Below are 20,173 nucleotides of genomic sequence, written 5' to 3'. Positions count from 1 at the left end.
AGAGGCACAGCACCGTTGCTGCTAACACTGGCATCGGCGCTAACAGTGCCTACGGTGCATAAAAAAAATGGGCATAGTCGGTGTTTTGTCATTTTAGAACCGGAAGGTGTCGGTAGTATCGGTTCTTGTGACATCCCTAGTGTCTACGCAACGTATACAGCAAGAAGAAATAACTTCGATAACAGAAAATGAAGTGCATATGCCTTTTTAATGTCAGCAGAAAGCCGACTGGGAAACAGCAGCATTAAAAAATACATCTCCACTTTAAAACCTCCAACCTCCTGCTTTACAACAACAACCGCACCAGAACACTTATATAATAAAATGTACCCACAGCAACACCAACGAGATGTGACTAAGATTGATGTTAAACATTGAGAGGGGGGTGCACCGTTCCTGGAGGTACTGCAATACCAGGTCGATGCGTGGAGTGGACGGAGCGAGCCCCTATTCCATCTCCCAGTTCCAAAAATCAATTTAATATATGGTCCCCGGGTAGGGGACGTATCAGATATTAAACTGATGAGAACAGATACGATACTACTACTTACAAACTTACAACAGTTTTGGTCACCATATAAAACAGGAACAATGTACATTTGAGTTGATGTACAACTGGTGATGGTTTGTGGCGATAATTATAACAAACTTGTGCTTGTGTTTGTACTAAGACTGACAACAATTATTTACATGTTACTTGAGAAAAATGGGCACATATCCCATCATGCAATGCTGTATCCCCAAATCAAAATAACAAATTTTTTCCTGTGAGGGAACTTTGTTTGTGGTCACAAGACTAAACTAAATCATACTGCTACCAAAAGTAGTTTGATCCACATTTAAAGTTTAGAGAAAAGAATGAAAACACACTTTTATTTCTCACATTACCACTACTTCCTGTCTGTTTTCTGCCGATGGTCAACTGACACACCGCCACCTATTGGTCTGGACTGTGAACAACACTTTGTTAAACATTTAGCTATGTGCTTCTCTGTATGAAAATGGGAATTGTCAGATTCTTGTTTTCTTCCCTGATTGACAGTTTACTTCCACATCTACATTAACAACAGAGAGCTGTTATGACTGATTTTTCATTCATTAGAGGATGATTCACTGAACCTGGATTAATTTAAAGTAATGTGTGAGAGTATATTAATAACATCACAGAACTTATTTTGCTGCGTTAATAGTGTCAATGTCAGCTCATCTAATTATTGTGATGTATATTTTCATTTAACATGTAATCAGGGGAGAGCGCGAACGCAGTCCCCCACTATCACAAATTATGCAGTCGAGATTCCCACATTTGGGGAATTCGCAGAGGTCAGCTCAGCCGGAGTGCAATGGCCAAGCCTCGCCCTGGGTGAACCACCTTCTTGATCATGGTATCTCCCCTGCCAGGTAAGTATGAGTTGTACACGTCAGAGTCAGGGGAGTCTTTCACAGAAACACCATGCTGACTAAAGGTGCTGACAATATACAAATTACCAAAATCAGAGACTATAAAAGGCATGACAATCTACAGGATTTAAATACAGAAGAAACATGTTTGTTCTACGGCTAACAAAGATTATTTACACTTCACTTGAGAAATAACGTCTTTATATTTCCCATAATGCAATGCTGTATCTTCAAATCAAAAGCAGACTCAAAAGTCACCCGTTTTATGTATTTAACTCCAACAAACTAGGAACAGCCCAACAGAGAGTTTAAATAGGAACAAGCTGAATCATACTGTAACAAAAAGTAGTTTGATCCACGTTTGAAATTCAGAGAAAAGAATAAAACACAGTTCTGTTTCCTCACATTACAACTACTTCCTGTCTTTGTTAGTTTCTGGGGGGCAACTGACCCACCGCCACCTATTGGTCTGGAGTGTGAACAACACTATTAAACATTCATCTCTGTTCTTGTGTCTATGCAACGTATACAGCAAGAAGAAATAACTTAGATAACAGCAAATTAAGTGCATATGCCTTTTTAATGTCAGCAGAAAGCCGACTGGGAAACAGCAGCAGAAATTATGCAGAAAGGATTCTCACTTTTGGGGAATGATCTAACCTAATTATCAGACTGAACCGACAGTTCATTTTCAAAACTACAGTGAAATAAAACTAACCAACAACATCAAGTTTGAGGATCTACCAAGATCAAGAATCTACAAGCAGTGAGTGCAAAGAACAGCACATTTCTTTTAACAATCTCCTCGCCTCTCTCAACAGTTACTGGTTTGATTCATTTTACAGAGACAGGCATTAAAAACATGTCTCCGCTTTACAACCTCCTGCTCTTCAAACAATAACAGCACCAGAGCACTTATATAATAAAACATACCCACAACAACAAGACGTGACTGAGATTGATGTTAAACATTGAGAGGGGGGTGCACCGTTCCTGGAGGTACTGCAATACCAGGTCGATGCGTGGAGTGGACGGAGCAAGCCCCTATTCCATCTCCCAGTTCCAAAAATCAATTTAATATATGGTCCCCGGGTAGGGGACGTATCAGATATTAAACTGATAAGAACAGATACTACACTTGATCTTAGCCAAAAGGCCGAGAAGCGATACTGACAATGGGTCGGCAGAGAGGACCACATTCTCCGCACGGTACGTCTCACCTATGGGTCGGGTAATTAACTACAAACTTACAACAGTTTTGGTCAGCATATTAAACATGAACAACGTACATTTGAGGTCATGTAAAACTGGTGACGGTTTGTGGCGATATTTTTAATAAACCCGTGTTATAAAATGCGCCTTCTTGTGTCTTCCGGGTCACGTGGTACGCTTTAGTCCAATAGGCTGTAGAAAAGTAGAAACTTTTAACTTCAAACTAATACTTCTAATTTCCTTTAACAGACACGTTAGCACATACATATATACACATATATATATATACACACATATATATATATATATATTCATTCAAGTTAACTTATTGGCGTAAAACCACCCTGTGCGGTTAAGGAAAATAATGTTTTCACGCTTCAAAACTCACTTCCCAACAACAAACAGAGCTCCTCGAGGAGTTTCTAGTGGCGAAGAGAGCTAACTGCACACTTCACGGCCTTCAGACTCCCATAAAATGATAACAACCCGGCAAAGCAATCATTTACCAATTTACCGCGGACGCCATGCTCCGCTACTCATCCAGAACAGAAAAATATCCATTCTGTGACACCGGTGTCACAATAATGGATGCCAGCTTGTCAAAGAGTTGCAGGCAAAGACAACTAGCCAATCAGAGGGAGAGGAAGGCGGGCTATGTCCTCACCATCTCAAACCTTAGCGGTGTGTCCACACCATCACACGCAGCTGTACCAAATTAAATTTAATGCAATATACTGTCACTCTTTGTAAAAAAACAAAAGAAAAACAAAAAACGCTATATGTTATTGCACTGGCTTGTTGGTTAAACTCGTGTAACGTTACTGTGACAAACATGGGCCTGATTCGTTAAGTAGGCCTTATTAGTAGGTCATGATTATCGGACATGAAGGTGAAGTAACCCGCTATTAGGGCGGCTGGAGGTCAGTCTGAAATAAGCTAAAGCGACCATGTCATCTTCCACTGCCACCCTGACGAAATAAGTATAGAAAGTATAAAGTAGACACAACTAAGTTTTTATTACGCAAAGGGTAGCATAAAAACAAAATAGCTACTCAAAATAAAATTAATTTTGGCATGCTAACGTTAGCTAGCTTATCAAAACCCGTGCTGCGGTTTAACGTGCTGCGGCCGAAAAAAAGGCCGTTTTCCTCCTCAATAATTGTTATCTAAATAGTTAACATTATATTCTTCCTATACATCTATAAGAAATGTTACGTTATTTCGTTAAAATTAACTTACCTCGACGTGTAAAGGTGTCTTCGACGGCGGGCGAAACGTTCCGGTGACCCACTGCGCTTGACCGTGTGCAAAATTACGTACGTTCAGCTCAACCAACCAATTAGCGTTAACTACGGGGCGACCTCTAGCCCACCCGGAAGAGCGTGCGTCATAAAGGCAATAATATCATTAATATAGATAATAAATCAGATAATAAAAATACAAGAGTTTATTTCAGATTGCATTTTAGTGAAGCAACAATTTTCGAGCTTTCTGATTGCTCCTCCTTTTCAGGGCGTTTGGTATACAATGAAAATAAATGTACAAATATATTCAGAAGGAGGGGGGTGGGTGGTGAAGGAAAAACTATGACCGATTCTTCAAACAAAAGTCACCAAACATGATATCGTATCTCCTTCAAAGAAAAAGCTTATTTGATGTTGTCTCAGCAGACAAAAAGAATAGCTCAAAACGCAACTTGCTAGTGCAAAGTTAGCACCAACAAGTTAACTAGCAGTTAAGAAATAGATTGTTTAGCCTATTTTTCTTTTAAAATGCAGAAAGGTTTTTAATAATTTTTTTTAATTGGTTTAATAATATTGTTTTTAACTGTTAAGCTGTCAACATTTTTTCCATCAGTTAACGGTTAAATGGATAACTGTTGACATCCCCAAGCCATTAGGTGTTGACAGTTAATGTAATCAGAGGGCCACATGAGCAATTTTATATAAAAATGTCTATTTTGTCATCCTGGCTAAACACCAGGACCCCCTTGATAGTTTAAAATTATTTAAAATTATTTATTTACTGTGATAAGTAAAATTATTTTTTTCTGATCCCAAGCAAGATGTCTATAAAAGAGATCAAGATTATTTAAAAAAGAAATCAGAAATGAAAATGTCATAACACACACAAGCAAGAAGCTTATTCATGCCTCACAAATTGAAATGTCAATTCACTGTGTGTTTGTGTTGCTTTGTGCATACATGTGAACGCACACTTCTTGTTTGACATGTTTTACCAGGTGTGTCACAGCATGAATATACTGGGTGATTCAACCTATCCTGGTTTCATTTTGCAATAGTGTGTCTATACAGGTGAGTGTTTGTTGGGCAGGGTGGGGTGGTGTGGTGGGGGTAAGTAAATTGAGAAGGATCTGTGTATGTGTGTGTGTGTGTGTGTGTGTGTGTGTGTGTGTGTGTGTGTGTGAGATCACATAACGTTGAGTACATGTTTGCTCAGTAATCTCTGGCTGAACCTGTCTGATAGGTGTGGGCTGACACTGACTTGTGCAGGTATGAAGAGAAATCCAGCACAGTCCTGAGAGAGGAGGGAAACTACAGCACTTCTGTGACGGGAACTCTCAAAAATAAGGGGGGAATAGTCACACACACAGACACCTGTACAGGTGGAAGAAGAAACCCTGGAAACAAGGAAAGGCTGTTTTGGAAGGAGAAAGACAGGAGAATACTTCAGAATGTGAAATAACCCCAAGGAGATTCTTCAACTGCGGTTCGACCAATGGGTCTGGGATTTCAATGTGGCATTTCAGGCTCTGGGATGTACAAGATGTTGCTGTGTTTCTCAGCATCACATTATATATGTGTCACCTAGGTAAGCATTCCAATACATGCTTATAATGTGGTTTTCTCTAGAGCATGCCTATATGGCAATCTTACATTTGCTCAAGGCTAAATACATAGGATGAGGATCCGGTCCTTTCAAAGAGACCTTAGTTGAAATTCTGGCAGGGGTGAAAACTAGAGTCAGAATTGCAAACATCAGATTGCCCAAGGTCCCAGTGCACAAGAATCTGAATTGCAAAGAAAAAAGCATTTTTTTCCCACACTGTCTTGTTACATTTAGTCAGCCTTGGTAATCTCAGGAAGAATTCTTTACCTGTTACTCATTAAGTAAACATCACCTGCAGAACCAGATCCCCCAGTGAAACTCTTGTGAAAATATTTGACGAGGGGCGGCCAAAACAGACCCGAGACCAGCACTGTTGCCTACATTCAAATTCATACTTCTCAGCTTGTTTGACTAGTTTGATCCCTCCAGCGAGAGGCTTGTCATTTGCCAAAAGAAACTAACGGAGCAGCACATTTCTGGCTGTACATGGAATTCAATGCATATGAGTCACAGTGTTGGCCAGCAATAGTGACTTACTGTGTCATGAAATGCAACACATATGAGGTAAAACATTTTCTATTCATGGAGCTGTATGTGTCATACTCTGAAATGATTCCGCTGTCATTACTGTCCTACCTAGATGAAGATTGAACAGGAGCTAAAATAGTGAAAGACAAAGGTGTGACCGTAACAATCATGCAGTGTGCAATATTTTTGTACCTTCTGAGCCAACATCTATCTATCTATCTATCTATCTGTCTATATATTTGTCTGTCTGTCTGTCTGTCTCTCTGTCTGTACAGGCTCTGGCCCCATATCTTGATGTGTATTACATCTGTTTTTCAACTCCAAAATGCATTCACAGTTAATCTATAATCCATATCTTCACATATCTTTATCCTTTTCACTTTGGAAGCTGGAGCCATCTCCATTCAGTCTCCCCAGAGGAGCCTGACCAGGTCGGTGCAGGAGGATGTGTTTTTCTCAGTGAATGTTACCTGTCTTGGGATCCCCACTATACAATGGACCTTTATGTCAGGGGTGGTGAGCCGCACCATAGGGGCTTGGCAGCCGGGGGTGTACACCAACATAACAGTGGATTACAGCAGCAGAGTGCAGTCCTTCAACAATGGCTCAATGGGCCTGTCAGACCTGCGGCTGCAGGATGCTGGATACTACGTGGTCACTGTCACGGACACAGCAGGAAGCAGCAAGGACACCGGCTTTGTCCTGAAAGTGAACGGTGAGTGGGTCTGGGCTTCTGTGTATGTCATTCGATAAGAGTGCTACATTTTGGAAGACATCATTTGACCACATTTTCTTTTGCCTTAACAGCCTTACCTCAAATTAACAGAGCTTGATTTCACACCTGCTGTCTAATACAAGCAAATCAGACTAGAATATAAAGCAAGAACTTTTAAAAAACAAAAAAAAACAGGATGTACCACAAAATACAGCCAGTGAACTAATTTGCTAAGCACTGATGGTCCTAATTCAAGTAAGAAATAAGTCTTAAGATCCACTTTGGCAGTCTAACTACTACAGTACTGCGAGGGTGTCTTGCTCAACAGCATTGTGGTAACAGTTGTTGGCGTATAAGAATAACAGTTGCCCTGCCAGCGTTTCCCAAACTTGTCTGCACTTATCCCTCCTTCATTACCACCACTAAGGTGCTCTTGAGCAAGTCGCTAAACCTCAACTGCTCAGTAGCCAGTAGGTCAGACTTTGGTTGTACTGGGCAGCTTCCAGGTGGGAATGTGTGTAAGTGTGCTTGAGGCCTTCTTGCAAAAAAGAACTGAATAAATGAAGGTAAAAAATAACCAAAACACTGGCAAATTACCACATTTTATGGACATGTATGATGTAGTCAGCTACTCCAGTATCTGTGAAGGTAGTGAAAGTCTGGAGCGACAATTTGAACGTTATATGTGCCTTTCAGATCTTCCGATCAAGCAGATACTTTGAGTTTATCATAGTTATTCATCAGTAGACAACATCAGCATTCATCTATCTTTGATAAACATTACAATCAGATACAGGATTTTACTGTTAAAAGGACATTACAAATAGCTATTTTTACCAAATGATCTTGACATAAAAATTAGAATGTTATTATTTCTCAACATTGAACACAGTAATTGTTGTGTTTCCATTTTTTGGAAAGTAGTCTGTGCCCAATGCTATTTTGAAGTGAACATGATTTGGCTTCCTGTGTCTCTGTTCTCCAGAGGTGCTGTATGAGGATCTTCAGTACCTGTCTGTCTCTGCCTTAGCACTGGCCTGTGTGGCTGTCCTTCTCATGCTGGCCACATGGCTACTAGACAAGGCCTACAGGAAGGTAGTTGCATGGAGACGCAAGAAAGAGATGCCAGGTAAACAACGTAAAAGTGCATGCCCCTTTGTATCAGTTTGTATGAAATACCATCATGTTTGCACTAAAGATACAACTCTCACAAGATAAATGTCACTTAACAACTCGATGAGTTATTACAGAAGTTTACGGAAATAAAAAAGTAGGATAGTGGCATGTACTGCTACTTGTCTAGATGGTACTAAAATGCTTTTTTAAACAAGAATATAATTGCTGGATCTTCATTAAATAAACCCCACGTTTTATATAAGCTTGTATAGATGAGAGTGTAGTTCAGTTTATTTTGTTGCTGCTACATCATTGTGTGTGTGATGCATGAATATGGCTTTATGGGCGTGAATGTGGGTTTAAGTTATTTATTGTGCGTAAGTATGGGTGTGTTTGAGTACAAAGGTCCATTATAGCTTTGTTACATCGGTGTGTTGTGTTAAGTTGAATTCTCCTTTTATGCAGAAAATGACGCAACAGAGCTGCAGCCTCTCTGAAGGACGTCTGGCTGTGTTTTGGCTGGGAAACACCACAGACTGTTACTGTGTACATAAAATAACCGTCATTTTATTTTAGTTCAACACGTTCCTTGCAGCCAGGAAGATGGCTTGTCTTTTGAATTTGAATTATGAAAAACTGTGTACCGAGATGTTTACATTTATATTGAATACACATGCATTTACATTGGGCAACAATACATACTGTATTTACTGTCTAAGCAAATGAATTGTGTGATTTACTTTGACTTCTGGGTTCTTCACAACAATTATCCAAAGTTGAATCAGGCTTTGAAAAAAGGTTTTATAGCAGGTAGTCTGTATCAGACCTTTGATGCAGTAAAAATACTGTAGATGGAATGAACAATAAGTCTACTTTTCTCATTACTTACATTACTCATTTTAAAAGGTGAACTAAAACCTAACACTTGGTTCTTTCTTACAGTAAAACTGATGAATCAGACTAAGAAGAAAGTCCGTTTCTCTAAAATGCTATTGCTTAAATCAGACAAATTATAAAGGTTAAGCAAAACTGTGGAAACACATTCCTCACAAAAAAAGACATTAACCAGAAGTCCTTGAAAACATCTAATAGCTTCATGATATGACAAATCAGCACAAATACATTTAGACAGACTTAACGTTTTATTTTGTATCAGATTGTTTGAGGTACACACAAACATAAAAAACAGAGCACGCTGCAGACACTACTGGAGGTTGACATTTTTTAAAATGTCAAATTTTGTGGCTGAAAATCTCTCTAGAAAAAGTGGATTCTATGGGTTTGGTTGTCCAGTTCACCGCCATGTAACTGCATATAAACCATGGCTTTGTATACGGGAAAGGAGTCCGCAGACTGACTGTATCTAAGGACAAGGAGTCAGTGCAGCCATGAGGAGCTCCATCTTGTAGACAAAGTTTCTTCCTTCCATCTTGCTCCAGTGGACCTCTTTGCTCGGCCCTCTGAGGTGGCTCCACTTGGCGTCCTGGATGACGTCGCTCTTCGGCAGCTCTTTGGTCTGGGTGCGGGGGAACTGGACTAAAACTTTGCACCCACTCTCTGGGCCGTTACGCACTGAATAGACACACAGACAATAAACAGCATTAGTGACTAAAATCCGCTTATATTAATACATCCATGCCCAATTCCTAGTCATTTGACGTTATGCGGATATTCAGTGTTCATTCATCGTCTTAGGATACTCTTATCATGTTAGATAACATTAATCCATGATGTTGATATGATGCATAAAAGCGGTTATATTTGTGGTGAAGTGTTTTGATTCACTTTCTCAATGATCCCTCAACTTGTATAAACTCTGTTTGAGTGATTTTAGACAGGGTGTGGCCTAGGTGCATTCAGTGAGAGCAATGCTGAAGTTGCTACCCTTGTTTGGGAAAAAGGGAAAAGTTGGGCCAGTTAAATCAAAATGCAACAGGTCTCATCTGTTGCATTGCATTCTGGTCAATTAGGCCTAATGTTGGTAAATAGCATTATTTCCAATTCTCATGCATTTCTCCTTCTGTGTCTGTTGAATCTCCCCGTTTGATTTCCAGATACTGACACAAAAACCTGATGAAACCGATAGGTCAACATTATTTAGCTATCTAGCTGGTTATTGCACTGAATTTTTTTATTTCTTGGACTAAGAAAAACACATACCAGCAACAATAAATTATTATTAAAATGCTTCAAAGTTGAATCTGTATACGTTTTCTTAAGATTAAGGGGAACTTCGTATCTGGAACTTTACAACACTCATCTCACCTGAGATGGCGTACTCTCCATTGGGAGATGCAACAGTGATAGCTGACGCATTTCCAATGCTCTCCACTGGGCCCAGGCCTACGTGGTTACTGAAGCTTAGGACATGCCAGCCCATCACTTTGGCCAGCTGCTGAACTGCATGCACCTGATGCTGTGACATCTGTAGAAGTAGAAATACCACACTGAAAACAATCAAGTAAATTACAAGTAAAAGTCTGCATTCAAAACCTTACATAAGTAAAAGTATATAAGAAGTATCAACAAAATAAACCTAAAGTATGAAAAATAAAAGCATTGCTTGTGCAGTAAAATGTTCCCTGTCAGTGTTTGATGTTTCTGGATTAATATTTATAATAATTTAATTTACCAGCTGATCCAAGAGGACTTTAAAGACTGTATTTTAAGAAGAAGGAGAATTGTCTCAACACATAAAGGAACCTTCAGTTTATCACAAAAATTCAACATCAACACTTCTGGAATGGGAGGAGAAACTGTCATCTGAAAATCAACCAACGCTGTCAGACAAATTAAGTGAATTAAAAAGTACAATATGTACCTCTGAGATGTAGTGGAGTAAAATATAATGTTCAGTTCAATCAGGGAACCGTGATACCTGTGAGAGGAGGAAGTCCTGCAGTTCCTGTTCCTGGTGTGACAGTGTGACGACACGTCCGTCTCTGTGCACCACTCTGATTTGCTCGACACCGATGTTCAGCTGCAGCTGGATGGACCTAAACACACAGAACATGTTACGCCTTATCTAGGATCTTATGCGTCAGTCAAGTGGAATGAGACCAACCATGTGCAAGCAAGGAAATATAGGAGGGACTAAAAATGTATTTCATAAAAGCAGAAAGTCATAGCATTTTGTGGCCTGTATTTCACAGCCACGTAAGACTCACTTCTAGTTCTAAATTCATAATGAGAGCAAACTAGTATAACATGCTGAAAAACAACGGCCATAGCTTCCAATTTAAATAATTTGAAATGTTATTAAAGGGCCTTCACATACCAACAGCAGCTCTTTAAAACATTAGCTGCCCCCCCCTGCATTTCCCACACTGTGTCCCCTTTTCTGATCTGGTTCTTCCTTTGGCTTAATCTTCACTACTACATTTTAATTTATAAGCAGCATTTTGAGACTTAGACAATCTCCATCCACACAAGAGTTTTCGTTCCAATAGCAGAACTAATCTCCATCATATCAACACGTCCGACAACGCCTATCACATGACCATTCACATACACTGGGCATGTGTGTGCCGGTGTAAACAGGAAGCAGATTGTCTGACGTTACTCTGCGGTTGAAAATCATGGATGTAAAACTTGAAAATACAGAAAAATACACTGGAGAAATAATAACAATGGTGAAAAGTAAGGGCAGGGATTTATTAGCTTGGACCGACGACGAAAGGTATGTAAGCCTACCTAACCGATAAGACTGACTGATGTGCATCGTCGTTATCAAAAGGTCTCCATTTGTGCCCGTCCAGACTACAAAGCACGGCTGTAGTACTTGAGAGACTTGAACCTCTTTGGACTCGGTTTTGACTCGACTAGTCCTGGTCTTGGACTTGACAAAGGTGGACTTGACTACAGCGCTGCTACAAAGCAACCCCGGATTCTTCAAACTAAAACGGGGAAAGCAGTGTTTCCAAATTCTCAGTTTTAGGGGCTCGGAAATGCTGGAGTGGTATGCCATTGAGGCGTAAACGTAGCAAAAGACTTTTTTTTAAACCAAAACGTAGCAGTGTAAATGTAGCCTCTCTTTCCCTCTTCTCCTCCACTTACTTGCAGATCTGCTCGTAGCCCTGAGAGGTGATGAGCACCTTGACACTGGACTCATACACATCATTGATATTAGACCAGTGAGCCTGGATCTGGGGGTCTTCTATGCGGATTGCCAGGCTGTCAATGGTCCGCGCCGTCCTGGTGATTACAAACAACAATACTGCTGAATTATGAAGCAGGTGGCTAAAAATGAAACCTAATACCTACTGCCTTTACTCATCATTATATAGTCAACACTGCTTTGAAAAAACACTTTAAATATTGCTAAGGATTTGTATTTTGCTGAGCTCAAACTATGATGAGCAAAGACAAAGTTCGCCATCTTTTGGCCAAATGTGGCATTGCAAACAGTTAGGGGAATGTTTTGTAGTTTCATATTATGTGGTCTGAGCAATGTTTGCTTACTTTAACTGAGCAAATAGTATTTAATTGCACAACCTCCAATTATTTTCAATGCAAACCATGGCATTATATACCTGACACTTCCACCTGGTTTTACATACAATATCTATAGTGGTAGTACATAGTTGAATGTTTATTGCTCCTAACTTTACTGTAGCTTTAAATGTTGTGATACAATGCAACAGTTTTGTGATCTGTTGTGAATAAGTTAAATTCACTTCTGTTCAAACCTCCGAACAAAGCCTCTCTCATCGGTTTTCATTTGTATCGGAAATTGTAACACGGTTTTCCTTCTTCAAGATGTCTCTGTGTGAACCAACCTTACACCAATCCTTCTGTCCTCTGGAGCCTCTCTCTTATCTTTCTACTCTTATGTCATCTAAGTGAATGGAGTGATTGTTAGTAAATGTATATATCCTTTGGTGTCTCATTAAACCTTTAGAACATTGTGAACTGAACCCTGCTTCGTTTCACTTTTGTTCTCCAAGCTCGCCACTGCTTACAGAATCGACTCACAGAGGTCAAGCCAGTAGATGATAGGATACGAACCACAAAACAATCGTGATCGGGTGGTTTCCCAACATGATCAGTCCTCAAATAAAATCATGGAGGATACAACTAAAGTTACCTGCTACGTAGGAAAATGTGTTTGGCCTGTTTGATGATCTTCTCGAGAAGACCCTCACTCTGCTGCAAGCTGGAGATTTCAGCTTTGTCGTAGGCCATCGGCCCCGCTAGGCGCATGCGCTTGTGGCCAAAGGGGGCGCTAGCAGGATGTGGCATTACCACAGAGCTCAGCTGCTGCTTGTGAAACTGAAACAGAAACAAGGCTGTTGAATGAAATGAGAATTGATATATATAGATATAGATATATAGATATATATATATATATATAGATATATATATATATATATAGATAGATAGATAGATAGATAGATAGATAGATAGATAGATAGATAGATAGATAGATATATATATAGATATATATATATATATCTATATATATATTATGAATGGTGCCAAATCATAACATTAGTTATTTCAACCAGAATCATTGAGAGCAGCCACAGTCTAAGGTCAACTGGCAGCACTAGTGTCAGTGTTCAGTTTTTTTAGCAGTGAAAAGTACAGTATACTGTATAAGTTACTTTATTCAGATTCTAATAATTCTATCTATTCTCCAGAGAGTGACAATTTGTATTTTAAATATATTCAGATTTTATTCCTGTGATTGTTATTTTTTCCTGTAAACAAGACTCAACCTGATGGTCAAATTACCTTGAATTTCCCTTTGGGGATCAATAAAGTAAGTAAGTAAGTAAGTAAGTAAGTAAGTAAGTAAGTGAGTAAGTGAGTGAGTGAGTGAGTATGTATCTATCTATCTATCTATCTATCTATCTATCTATCTATCTATCTATCTATCTAAAAGCTTAAAGCTAAAAACTGACTGTATTTCTAGAAAGTATAGCGTGAATGATAAAGGGTATTTAAGGCAAAGAAATATTAGAAATAATGAAATTATATTTAAGAATAAAAATAACATTTTTGATAAGGTTTTTTCAGTTACTACTCTCTGTTGGAAAAACCCCGTTTAAAAACATATCTTTGGCATTTCCGTATGTCAATTTCTTGTAATGTATCGACTAACATACGTATACGCTGATACAATGTGTCTGCAATGAGCCGATATCTCTACTAGACAGCAGCTTCAGATGAGATGCAACGTGACTTCACACAGCGTTTCACCTCTCTCATCATTTGATGCAGATTGTGCTCCAGTACGTAAAGGTGGTCATCTGGTTTGGGTTTCTCTGGAGACGCCCGGTGATTCTTCTTCTCTCCCGTAAAGTGGCACAGTGAGATGGACAGCTGCAGACCTATGAAGGAACAAGGCGCGGGTATGGTTTGTTTTGTGCCGCTATACCGAAAAGAAAAACTCCAGAGACACAGATCATAAAATGTTTCCAAGTTATTCAAATATTAGGAATGATGTCTGTACCAGCGGAGCAATTGAATCAGTCCTTCCAGAAAAACGAGGAGTTTTTTTGTGATTGTTGCGGTTATAAATCCTTGATTATGCGTCACGTTTTCTTAATAAATGTGATGGAATATGAGGGATATTTATGCAATTTTATGTGATGAAATTGCGGGAACTTACAAAAACTGCGGTTTCATCGTGGCTTCATCGCGGGGTTTGCAGCTTTTCGATGATGTTCACGTCGTAATTACATCACTTCATAACGTTCCCATGGCAACAGGGGAAAATGGCTGCTCTTGTGTGAAGTTAATGTAACATTTTTCAACTTTTTACTTTTTTGCAACGAAAATGTGGGGATTATGAAATCATGCAAGCCCCGCATATTTATAATTTATAATATATATATATATAGTGAAAGAGCGGCGTATTTGAAAAAATGCGCCCCCCTCGCATAAATATGAGGACTTTGGCTGATTATGCATTGAATTATGCGATCGCATAATTGCGTTTTTCTGGAGGGACTGATATATACACACTATATACTGTATATAACTGTTAGAATTTAACACAGGCCTATAGTGATGCATTTTAATGTTTAATATGCAACAAACATAGATAACGTCCAACAAAACATGTCCTGAGCGTTCTGACCTGGGAAGGGCTGTGAGATGATCTGATTCTTCACGACAATGTGAGGGATCTGGGATTTAATCTGGACTGCTTCCCTGGACAGCTGGGCAAAGATCTCCTTACACAGCAAAACGTTCTGAGCTGCCTCTAGCTTTACATGCCACAGCTGGGTACCTGGGCGGAGATGACGGCAGGACGAAGAGCGATCCGGTGAGGAGAATGGGGAAGAGATCAAAGATGATGTGTGAGGATGTGGAGGAAAAGAGAGTAGGGCCATTTTAGAAATGACATCCATTTACTGTTCTACAGGCAGAAATTCAGGCAATTACTAAATCAGTCCTTAAAGTGTGAGGTCTGTTGGAAGACGTGCAATGCCATGTTGTCTTTCTTTCTTGTTTATTGGTATTTTAAAAAGCCTTTTTAACATCGAGGCCAAGGGACTACAGATGAAAAATAGCCTTTTGGCTAATTCTGGCATTTATAACTCATGTATTATTGAGTGGTGTTTTTAATTTGCATTGTCCCCTTCCTAAATAAACTGAATTTTAACTCTGGGTATTGAAGCATACCGGCTTTGGTTTTTGGTGGTCTTCTGAACAGGTTGACGGTTCCCAGATCACCGATGTCTGGAGCTTGTTTCTGGATGGACACCTGAAGACATAAACAGTACTCGACTATTACAACTACACGTTTCTGCAATCTTAAAAAAAAAGAGGGTATATTACACACATTTAAACAGATAGAAAGAGCTATAGCTGTTGTGCGTTTTCCCTGTCTACCAAGAGGGGCAGATGGCTTGACGATTTTACACGCAACTGAGAACAAATGACCAGCATTTGGCGGGTGCTAATTTCAGAACCTGTTACGCCGAATAGAAAAGACTGTATTTCAATAAAACGTGCCATTGTGGAGAGACATGTTGATCCGTGTTTTGTTTCCCTCTCACCTTGATATAAGCAGATCCCTCCAAATCACTGGGGATCTGGACATCAAGCGGGCAGTAGTCCTCTGGGATCTTTTTGTCCAGATCAATGTCTGTGTTCTTGATCACCTCAAACGTGCCATGGTGAGGAAAAAGGGAACCTGCATGGGTTGATAGATAGATAGATAGATTTTTATTGATCCCAAAAAAATGGGAAATCCCAGTGTTGCAGCAGCAAAATATCAGACACACAGCACACATACAGAATATACATGAAATAATAATAGGATAGAATATAAGAACAAATAATTATTAGTCAAAACATGTTAGATTGGGATTAGAATACAGGTTCAAAGTGTCCTCACGTTACTTTGTAGAACACAACAGGATAACTGTGTTTTGTAAAAAGCCTTTCACGGATCTGAGTTTACATTAGAGGCCTTATCACCTGCGCTCCGGTAGCTGAGGTCTCCCAGGATCTTGTCTCCCACTTTGCGTAGTTTCCACTGAGAGCGGAGTCGCAGCAGCTCAGAGTTGAAGTCCCTCTGCCTCCTGTTCTCCTGGTTCTCTGCTACTGACTTATTGAGCTTCTCTGCTCCCTTCAGGAGGAGCTGTGCTGCTGTGCCCAATGATTTCTTTTTACTTATCAGCTGGAACACCTGAGGGGTCTGCACGAAGGGCAAGAAAACAAACAAACAGAGAAGGTCGAGAAAGATTGCCTTGAGAAATATAAACCACAGAACGTCATCATTTTTGTTTCACGTTTCATTAGTGTTGCAGTCACATTTGGGTATTATCTGTAGGATCTGTATTCACCCTCCTATAGATGTTAAGTGATAGTAGTTATAGTGATATTCTTTAGCAGTTTACCTTGCCAGCTGTTGGATCCTGAGACACTGGGTCTAAGGCCATGTACTTCTTCTCCTTCACCACGCTGAGCACATCATGGAGCACACACATCTCTGTCAGGGCACTGCGCAGGTTGTTACGCACCGAGTCCCAGGGCCAAAGAGATGGCTGAAACTTCACTGTGCCTGTGTAAGAAAACTGCTAATTAGATAAGGGATGCACCGAATCCATATTTTTGTGTTTCGGCCGAATACCAAATCCACTGGTTAAGATTCTGCCGATTCCGAAACCGAATACCGAATCCTACTCCCATCCTCAGTCCATTAACACAGTAAACACATTAATGAAGTAAACAATGTCCACAGCAGTGTATTTTTCTTTATACTGTTTGTTCGGTGTAGAGCTAGCAAAGCTGGTAATGGTCGTCTGGTTAACACAAGTTTTTAGCTGTGACTGTCTTTGCCGTACCTGAAGTTGCTGCATTTTGGCTGCTGTCTGTAGATTCCTTCATGCACAACTCGTATTCTTTTGGATGTTTCATATGTAAATGTTGTAACAGCGGTGATGTTGTGTATTGTTTAGGGTCCTCGCCACCACGAGACAAATCAGCATTGCAGATTGAACATGTAGCTGGACTTGAATGGCCTTCTTTTGACTGAAAGTACTGCCAAACAACACTTTTTCTGCTCACGAGTTCCATTTTCACTTTCTCACAGCCTACTGCACTGAACGCTCCACCTATGTAAACACCTTCCCGTAATCAACGGCGGTGTCATTACGTCGACCAATGTAGTGCAAGCGTTGGGTTCAGTTTGGAGGAAACAAATTCTAAGGTTCGGCAGAAACCGAACCCCAACAAAAAGCCAAATATTCAGCCGAAGCCAAATCCGAAGCCTGGATTTGGTGCATCCCTAAATTAGATTGGTATGTTACACAATGTCTCTTTACCTTATTGTGTTTTTATTATTTAACAAAATGTTCTTACTTGATCTTGATGTAAAAAGCCCTTAACTTCCTGGTTGTTACTTTTTTTATTTTTGAATTAAACTATCAACTTAATGTACCACCTTTAAGACAACGGGCCATGCAGCTGAAAACGCCGTTTGTTGGGGGAAAGTTGTGCAACTTGTTTTGCAATTTGAAAAATAAAATAAACTTGCGTTAGTAAAGAATAATAGAAAATATAAGAAAAAGCTGAATTACCAACGTCTCAATTTTAATCTCCTACTTCTCTTTAAATGTATGGCATTCCCTCATATTGTGTGTGGGTGTTCCCCTAGCAAGCAATCAAATTAGCTGATTTTTTTCTTATCTTAAATCAGTGATGGATCAATCAGAATCTAGCTGTGGCTCTAAATGTCCCTGCTTTCTCTAGAGCGTGTTACCTTCTTCTTCCTCTGGCTCCTGCTTGCTCCACTCGCGGTCCCTGGGTTCGCCCTCCGTCCCATCCTCCTCTGAGTCAGATCCCTGGCTGAAGTCAATTCTTTGGGCCAACTTTGCCAAGTTCTGCGACATGGACAGAGGGGGGACGTATGTTTCTGTTCCATCCAGGGCCACTTCCTGCACCTGCTTCTCACAGGAAGACTCAATGCTGACCCGTACTGCTGGACCACCAGACATGATGACAAGGCTGATAGGAGGAACACAAGCAAAGACTGAAACACAGTAGAGCACAAAGCAACTTATTTAAGTGGATCTCTAAATGTTCTTTGACATATTTTAAAGCCAGTTTGAATAAGTAGCCCAAAGACAAATTCACTTCACAAAATGTTTACAATGAAAAGAAGATGCACAAACCACAAAACAGATCTGCATAAGTAGACTTGGTATCCAATCGGGAGAAGAAAAACTGTATTTTACCACCTCCAAAATCTAAAACTTAAATGGTCATGTTTAGTCATCTACTTTAACTTTAGACTAGGATCTTTGAAGGCTTTAAGAACTTTTTGGGACCTGTTCGGGAAGTGCTTTATACTTTTTGCGTGTACTTCACTACATCTCAGAGGTAAATATTGTAGTTTCTACTCCACTACATTTGTCTGACAGCTTTAGTTACTTTTCAGATGACAGTTTTTCCTCCCCTTCCTGTCCAGTGAAAACCACGTATCTCCAGATGTGTTGATGTTGAATGTTTGTGATGAACTGAAGGATGGAGTCTTCCTTTATGTGTTGAGTACATTCTCATACTTCTTAATCTAAATAAAGTGGGGCAGTAGCTCAGTCAGTAGGGAGTAGGGTTGGAAACCGGAGGTTTGCTGGTTCAAGTCCCCATACGGACCAAAGTGTGGTGGTGGACTGGTAGCTGGAGAGGTGCCAGTTCACCTCCTGGGCACTGCCAAGGTGCTCTTGAGCAAGGCACTGAACCCCCAACTGCTCGGGGCGCCTTTTCCATCTGACATCCATTAGTGCATGTGTGTGTAATTCAGGAGTGTGTAATAACAACAGATTGAAAACATTGTAATTTCACCTTGCGGGATTAATAAAGTATAAATTATTATTAAAAAGTATCTCGGATCAGCTGGAAAATGCAAACAGTTTTTCTGACACCATGAAAAGTTGTAAACCTTTTTAATACGTGGTTCTCACAGGACAGCGACGCTACAAACACATGATGATCTCATAGAATATGATGCACTGCTGCAGATTAAACTACCAAACAGTGATGATATGTAATGAGCACAACCCTAAACATCTACAGCAGTAAAATGCAACATACACATTAATGCAGCAGGAATATTAATCCAGAAACATCAAACACTGACAGGGAATATTTTACTGCGACAATCAATACTTTTACTTTGTACATTTTATTTTGCAGATAATACTTTACGTTACATACTTTAAGTTCAGTTTGAATGCAGGAGTTGTACTGGTAACGCTGTGGTATTAGTACTTCACTTAAATGATCTGAATACTTCTTCCACCACTGCTGGATTGTCTTTAACCCTTAAGATGTTTTCTAAATAACTATTACTAATAGTGGCTGCACTAACTGCATTTGATTGTGTATTTCTGCGTCTGGCTAGCGTGACAAGCTAGCGTTAGCCCCTTGCTAATCTCACAGGATAAATAAAACCACGGCGCTCGAAATAAATGGCCAAATGAGAACATGTTTTAATCGTGTTAATCTTACCTCTAGTATGCACTAGCTAGTCACACGTATAAAAGTTATTCACTTCAGTTGAGGAGTATTTTCCAGCAGCGAAGTGAATGATTCATTATCCGCCCCCTAGCGTGAGGCTCCTCCTTCTTCTTCTTCTTCTTCTTCTTATTTGGGTTTTAACGGCAGCTTGCCCCCTTAATGTTGCACTACTGCCACTGTCTGGAGTTAGTTAACTCCTACAGTCTCCAGAATGTCAGCTTTCCCCATACAGTCTATGGATTTCACTCAAGTCCTGTCCAAACACTGTATATAAATAAGCCTGTCTCATTAGGAAGCTGACCAAGCATCTTCTGCCTTGTCCACTTTCACCACTCTCACATGTTCTTTACTCCTACTTACTCCTGTTATCAC

General features: G+C 39.9%; 2 protein-coding genes, 1 long non-coding RNA gene and 3 other non-coding genes across 8 annotated transcripts; 2 read left to right on the top strand and 4 right to left on the bottom strand.

Moving 5' to 3' along the window:
- Positions 1-380: 380 nt before the first annotated feature.
- Positions 381-568, bottom strand: LOC144516038 (U2 spliceosomal RNA). The gene has a single exon (XR_013501796.1). It is a non-coding gene; the product is annotated as a U2 spliceosomal RNA (small nuclear RNA).
- A 677-nt stretch (positions 569-1,245) lies between these two features.
- On the bottom strand, positions 1,246-1,409 carry LOC144516048 (U1 spliceosomal RNA). The gene has a single exon (XR_013501806.1). It is a non-coding gene; the product is annotated as a U1 spliceosomal RNA (small nuclear RNA).
- Positions 1,410-2,378: 969 nt separating this feature from the next.
- Positions 2,379-2,569, bottom strand: LOC144516034 (U2 spliceosomal RNA). The gene has a single exon (XR_013501793.1). It is a non-coding gene; the product is annotated as a U2 spliceosomal RNA (small nuclear RNA).
- A 2,289-nt stretch (positions 2,570-4,858) lies between these two features.
- vstm5 (V-set and transmembrane domain containing 5) lies at positions 4,859-9,588 on the top strand. The gene is made up of 5 exons (XM_078247048.1): positions 4,859-4,928; positions 5,101-5,445; positions 6,380-6,706; positions 7,692-7,835; positions 8,288-9,588. The coding sequence occupies exons 2-5, from the start codon at positions 5,370-5,372 to the stop codon at positions 8,317-8,319; spliced, it is 579 nt and encodes a 192-aa protein (XP_078103174.1). The 5' UTR covers positions 4,859-4,928; positions 5,101-5,369; the 3' UTR covers positions 8,320-9,588.
- med17 (mediator complex subunit 17) lies at positions 8,952-19,932 on the bottom strand. Of its 3 annotated transcripts, none has more exons than XM_078247046.1 (13): positions 19,793-19,931; positions 18,045-18,314; positions 16,681-16,844; positions 16,259-16,478; positions 15,835-15,971; positions 15,458-15,539; positions 14,910-15,062; positions 14,027-14,157; positions 12,909-13,093; positions 11,879-12,016; positions 10,701-10,818; positions 10,088-10,247; positions 8,952-9,394 (listed from the first exon to the last, which is right to left on the bottom strand). In XM_078247046.1, the coding sequence occupies exons 2-13, from the start codon at positions 18,277-18,279 to the stop codon at positions 9,186-9,188; spliced, it is 1,932 nt and encodes a 643-aa protein (XP_078103172.1). In that variant the 5' UTR covers positions 18,280-18,314; positions 19,793-19,931; the 3' UTR covers positions 8,952-9,185. The 3 variants fall into 3 exon arrangements, with proteins under 3 accessions (XP_078103172.1, XP_078103171.1, XP_078103173.1); XM_078247045.1 differs by having other exon boundaries at positions 18,045-18,289; XM_078247047.1 differs by lacking the exon at positions 8,952-9,394 and having other exon boundaries at positions 10,158-10,247; positions 10,644-10,818; positions 18,045-18,289; positions 19,793-19,932.
- LOC144515870 (uncharacterized) lies at positions 14,099-15,443 on the top strand. Its single transcript, XR_013501780.1, has 2 exons — positions 14,099-14,178; positions 14,874-15,443. It is a non-coding gene; the product is annotated as an uncharacterized LOC144515870 (long non-coding RNA).
- Positions 19,933-20,173: the final 241 nt, after the last annotated feature.

The sequence above is a fragment of the Sander vitreus genome, chromosome 3 (assembly GCF_031162955.1).
Source record: "Sander vitreus isolate 19-12246 chromosome 3, sanVit1, whole genome shotgun sequence".
In the NCBI taxonomy this organism is placed as follows: domain Eukaryota; kingdom Metazoa; phylum Chordata; class Actinopteri; order Perciformes; family Percidae; genus Sander; species Sander vitreus.
This window is presented reverse-complemented; position numbering and strand designations above follow the sequence as displayed.

Excerpts from the sequence above, each read along its gene's own strand:
- vstm5 (XM_078247048.1), top strand. The coding sequence starts at position 5,370 with ATGTGGCATTTCAGGCTCTGGGATGTACAAGATGTTGCTGTGTTTCTC. Across the intron at positions 6,707-7,691 it reads CTTTGTCCTGAAAGTGAACG|AGGTGCTGTATGAGGATCTT; the intron begins GTGAGTGGGTCT and ends TCTGTTCTCCAG. Across the intron at positions 7,836-8,287 it reads ACGCAAGAAAGAGATGCCAG|AAAATGACGCAACAGAGCTG; the intron begins GTAAACAACGTA and ends CCTTTTATGCAG.
- med17 (XM_078247046.1), bottom strand. The coding sequence starts at position 18,279 with ATGTCTGGTGGTCCAGCAGTACGGGTCAGCATTGAGTCTTCCTGTGAG. Across the intron at positions 15,972-16,258 it reads CCTCAGCTACCGGAGCGCAG|GTTCCCTTTTTCCTCACCAT; the intron begins GTGATAAGGCCT and ends CAACCCATGCAG. Across the intron at positions 9,395-10,087 it reads TGGAGAGTACGCCATCTCAG|TGCGTAACGGCCCAGAGAGT; the intron begins GTGAGATGAGTG and ends GTGTCTATTCAG.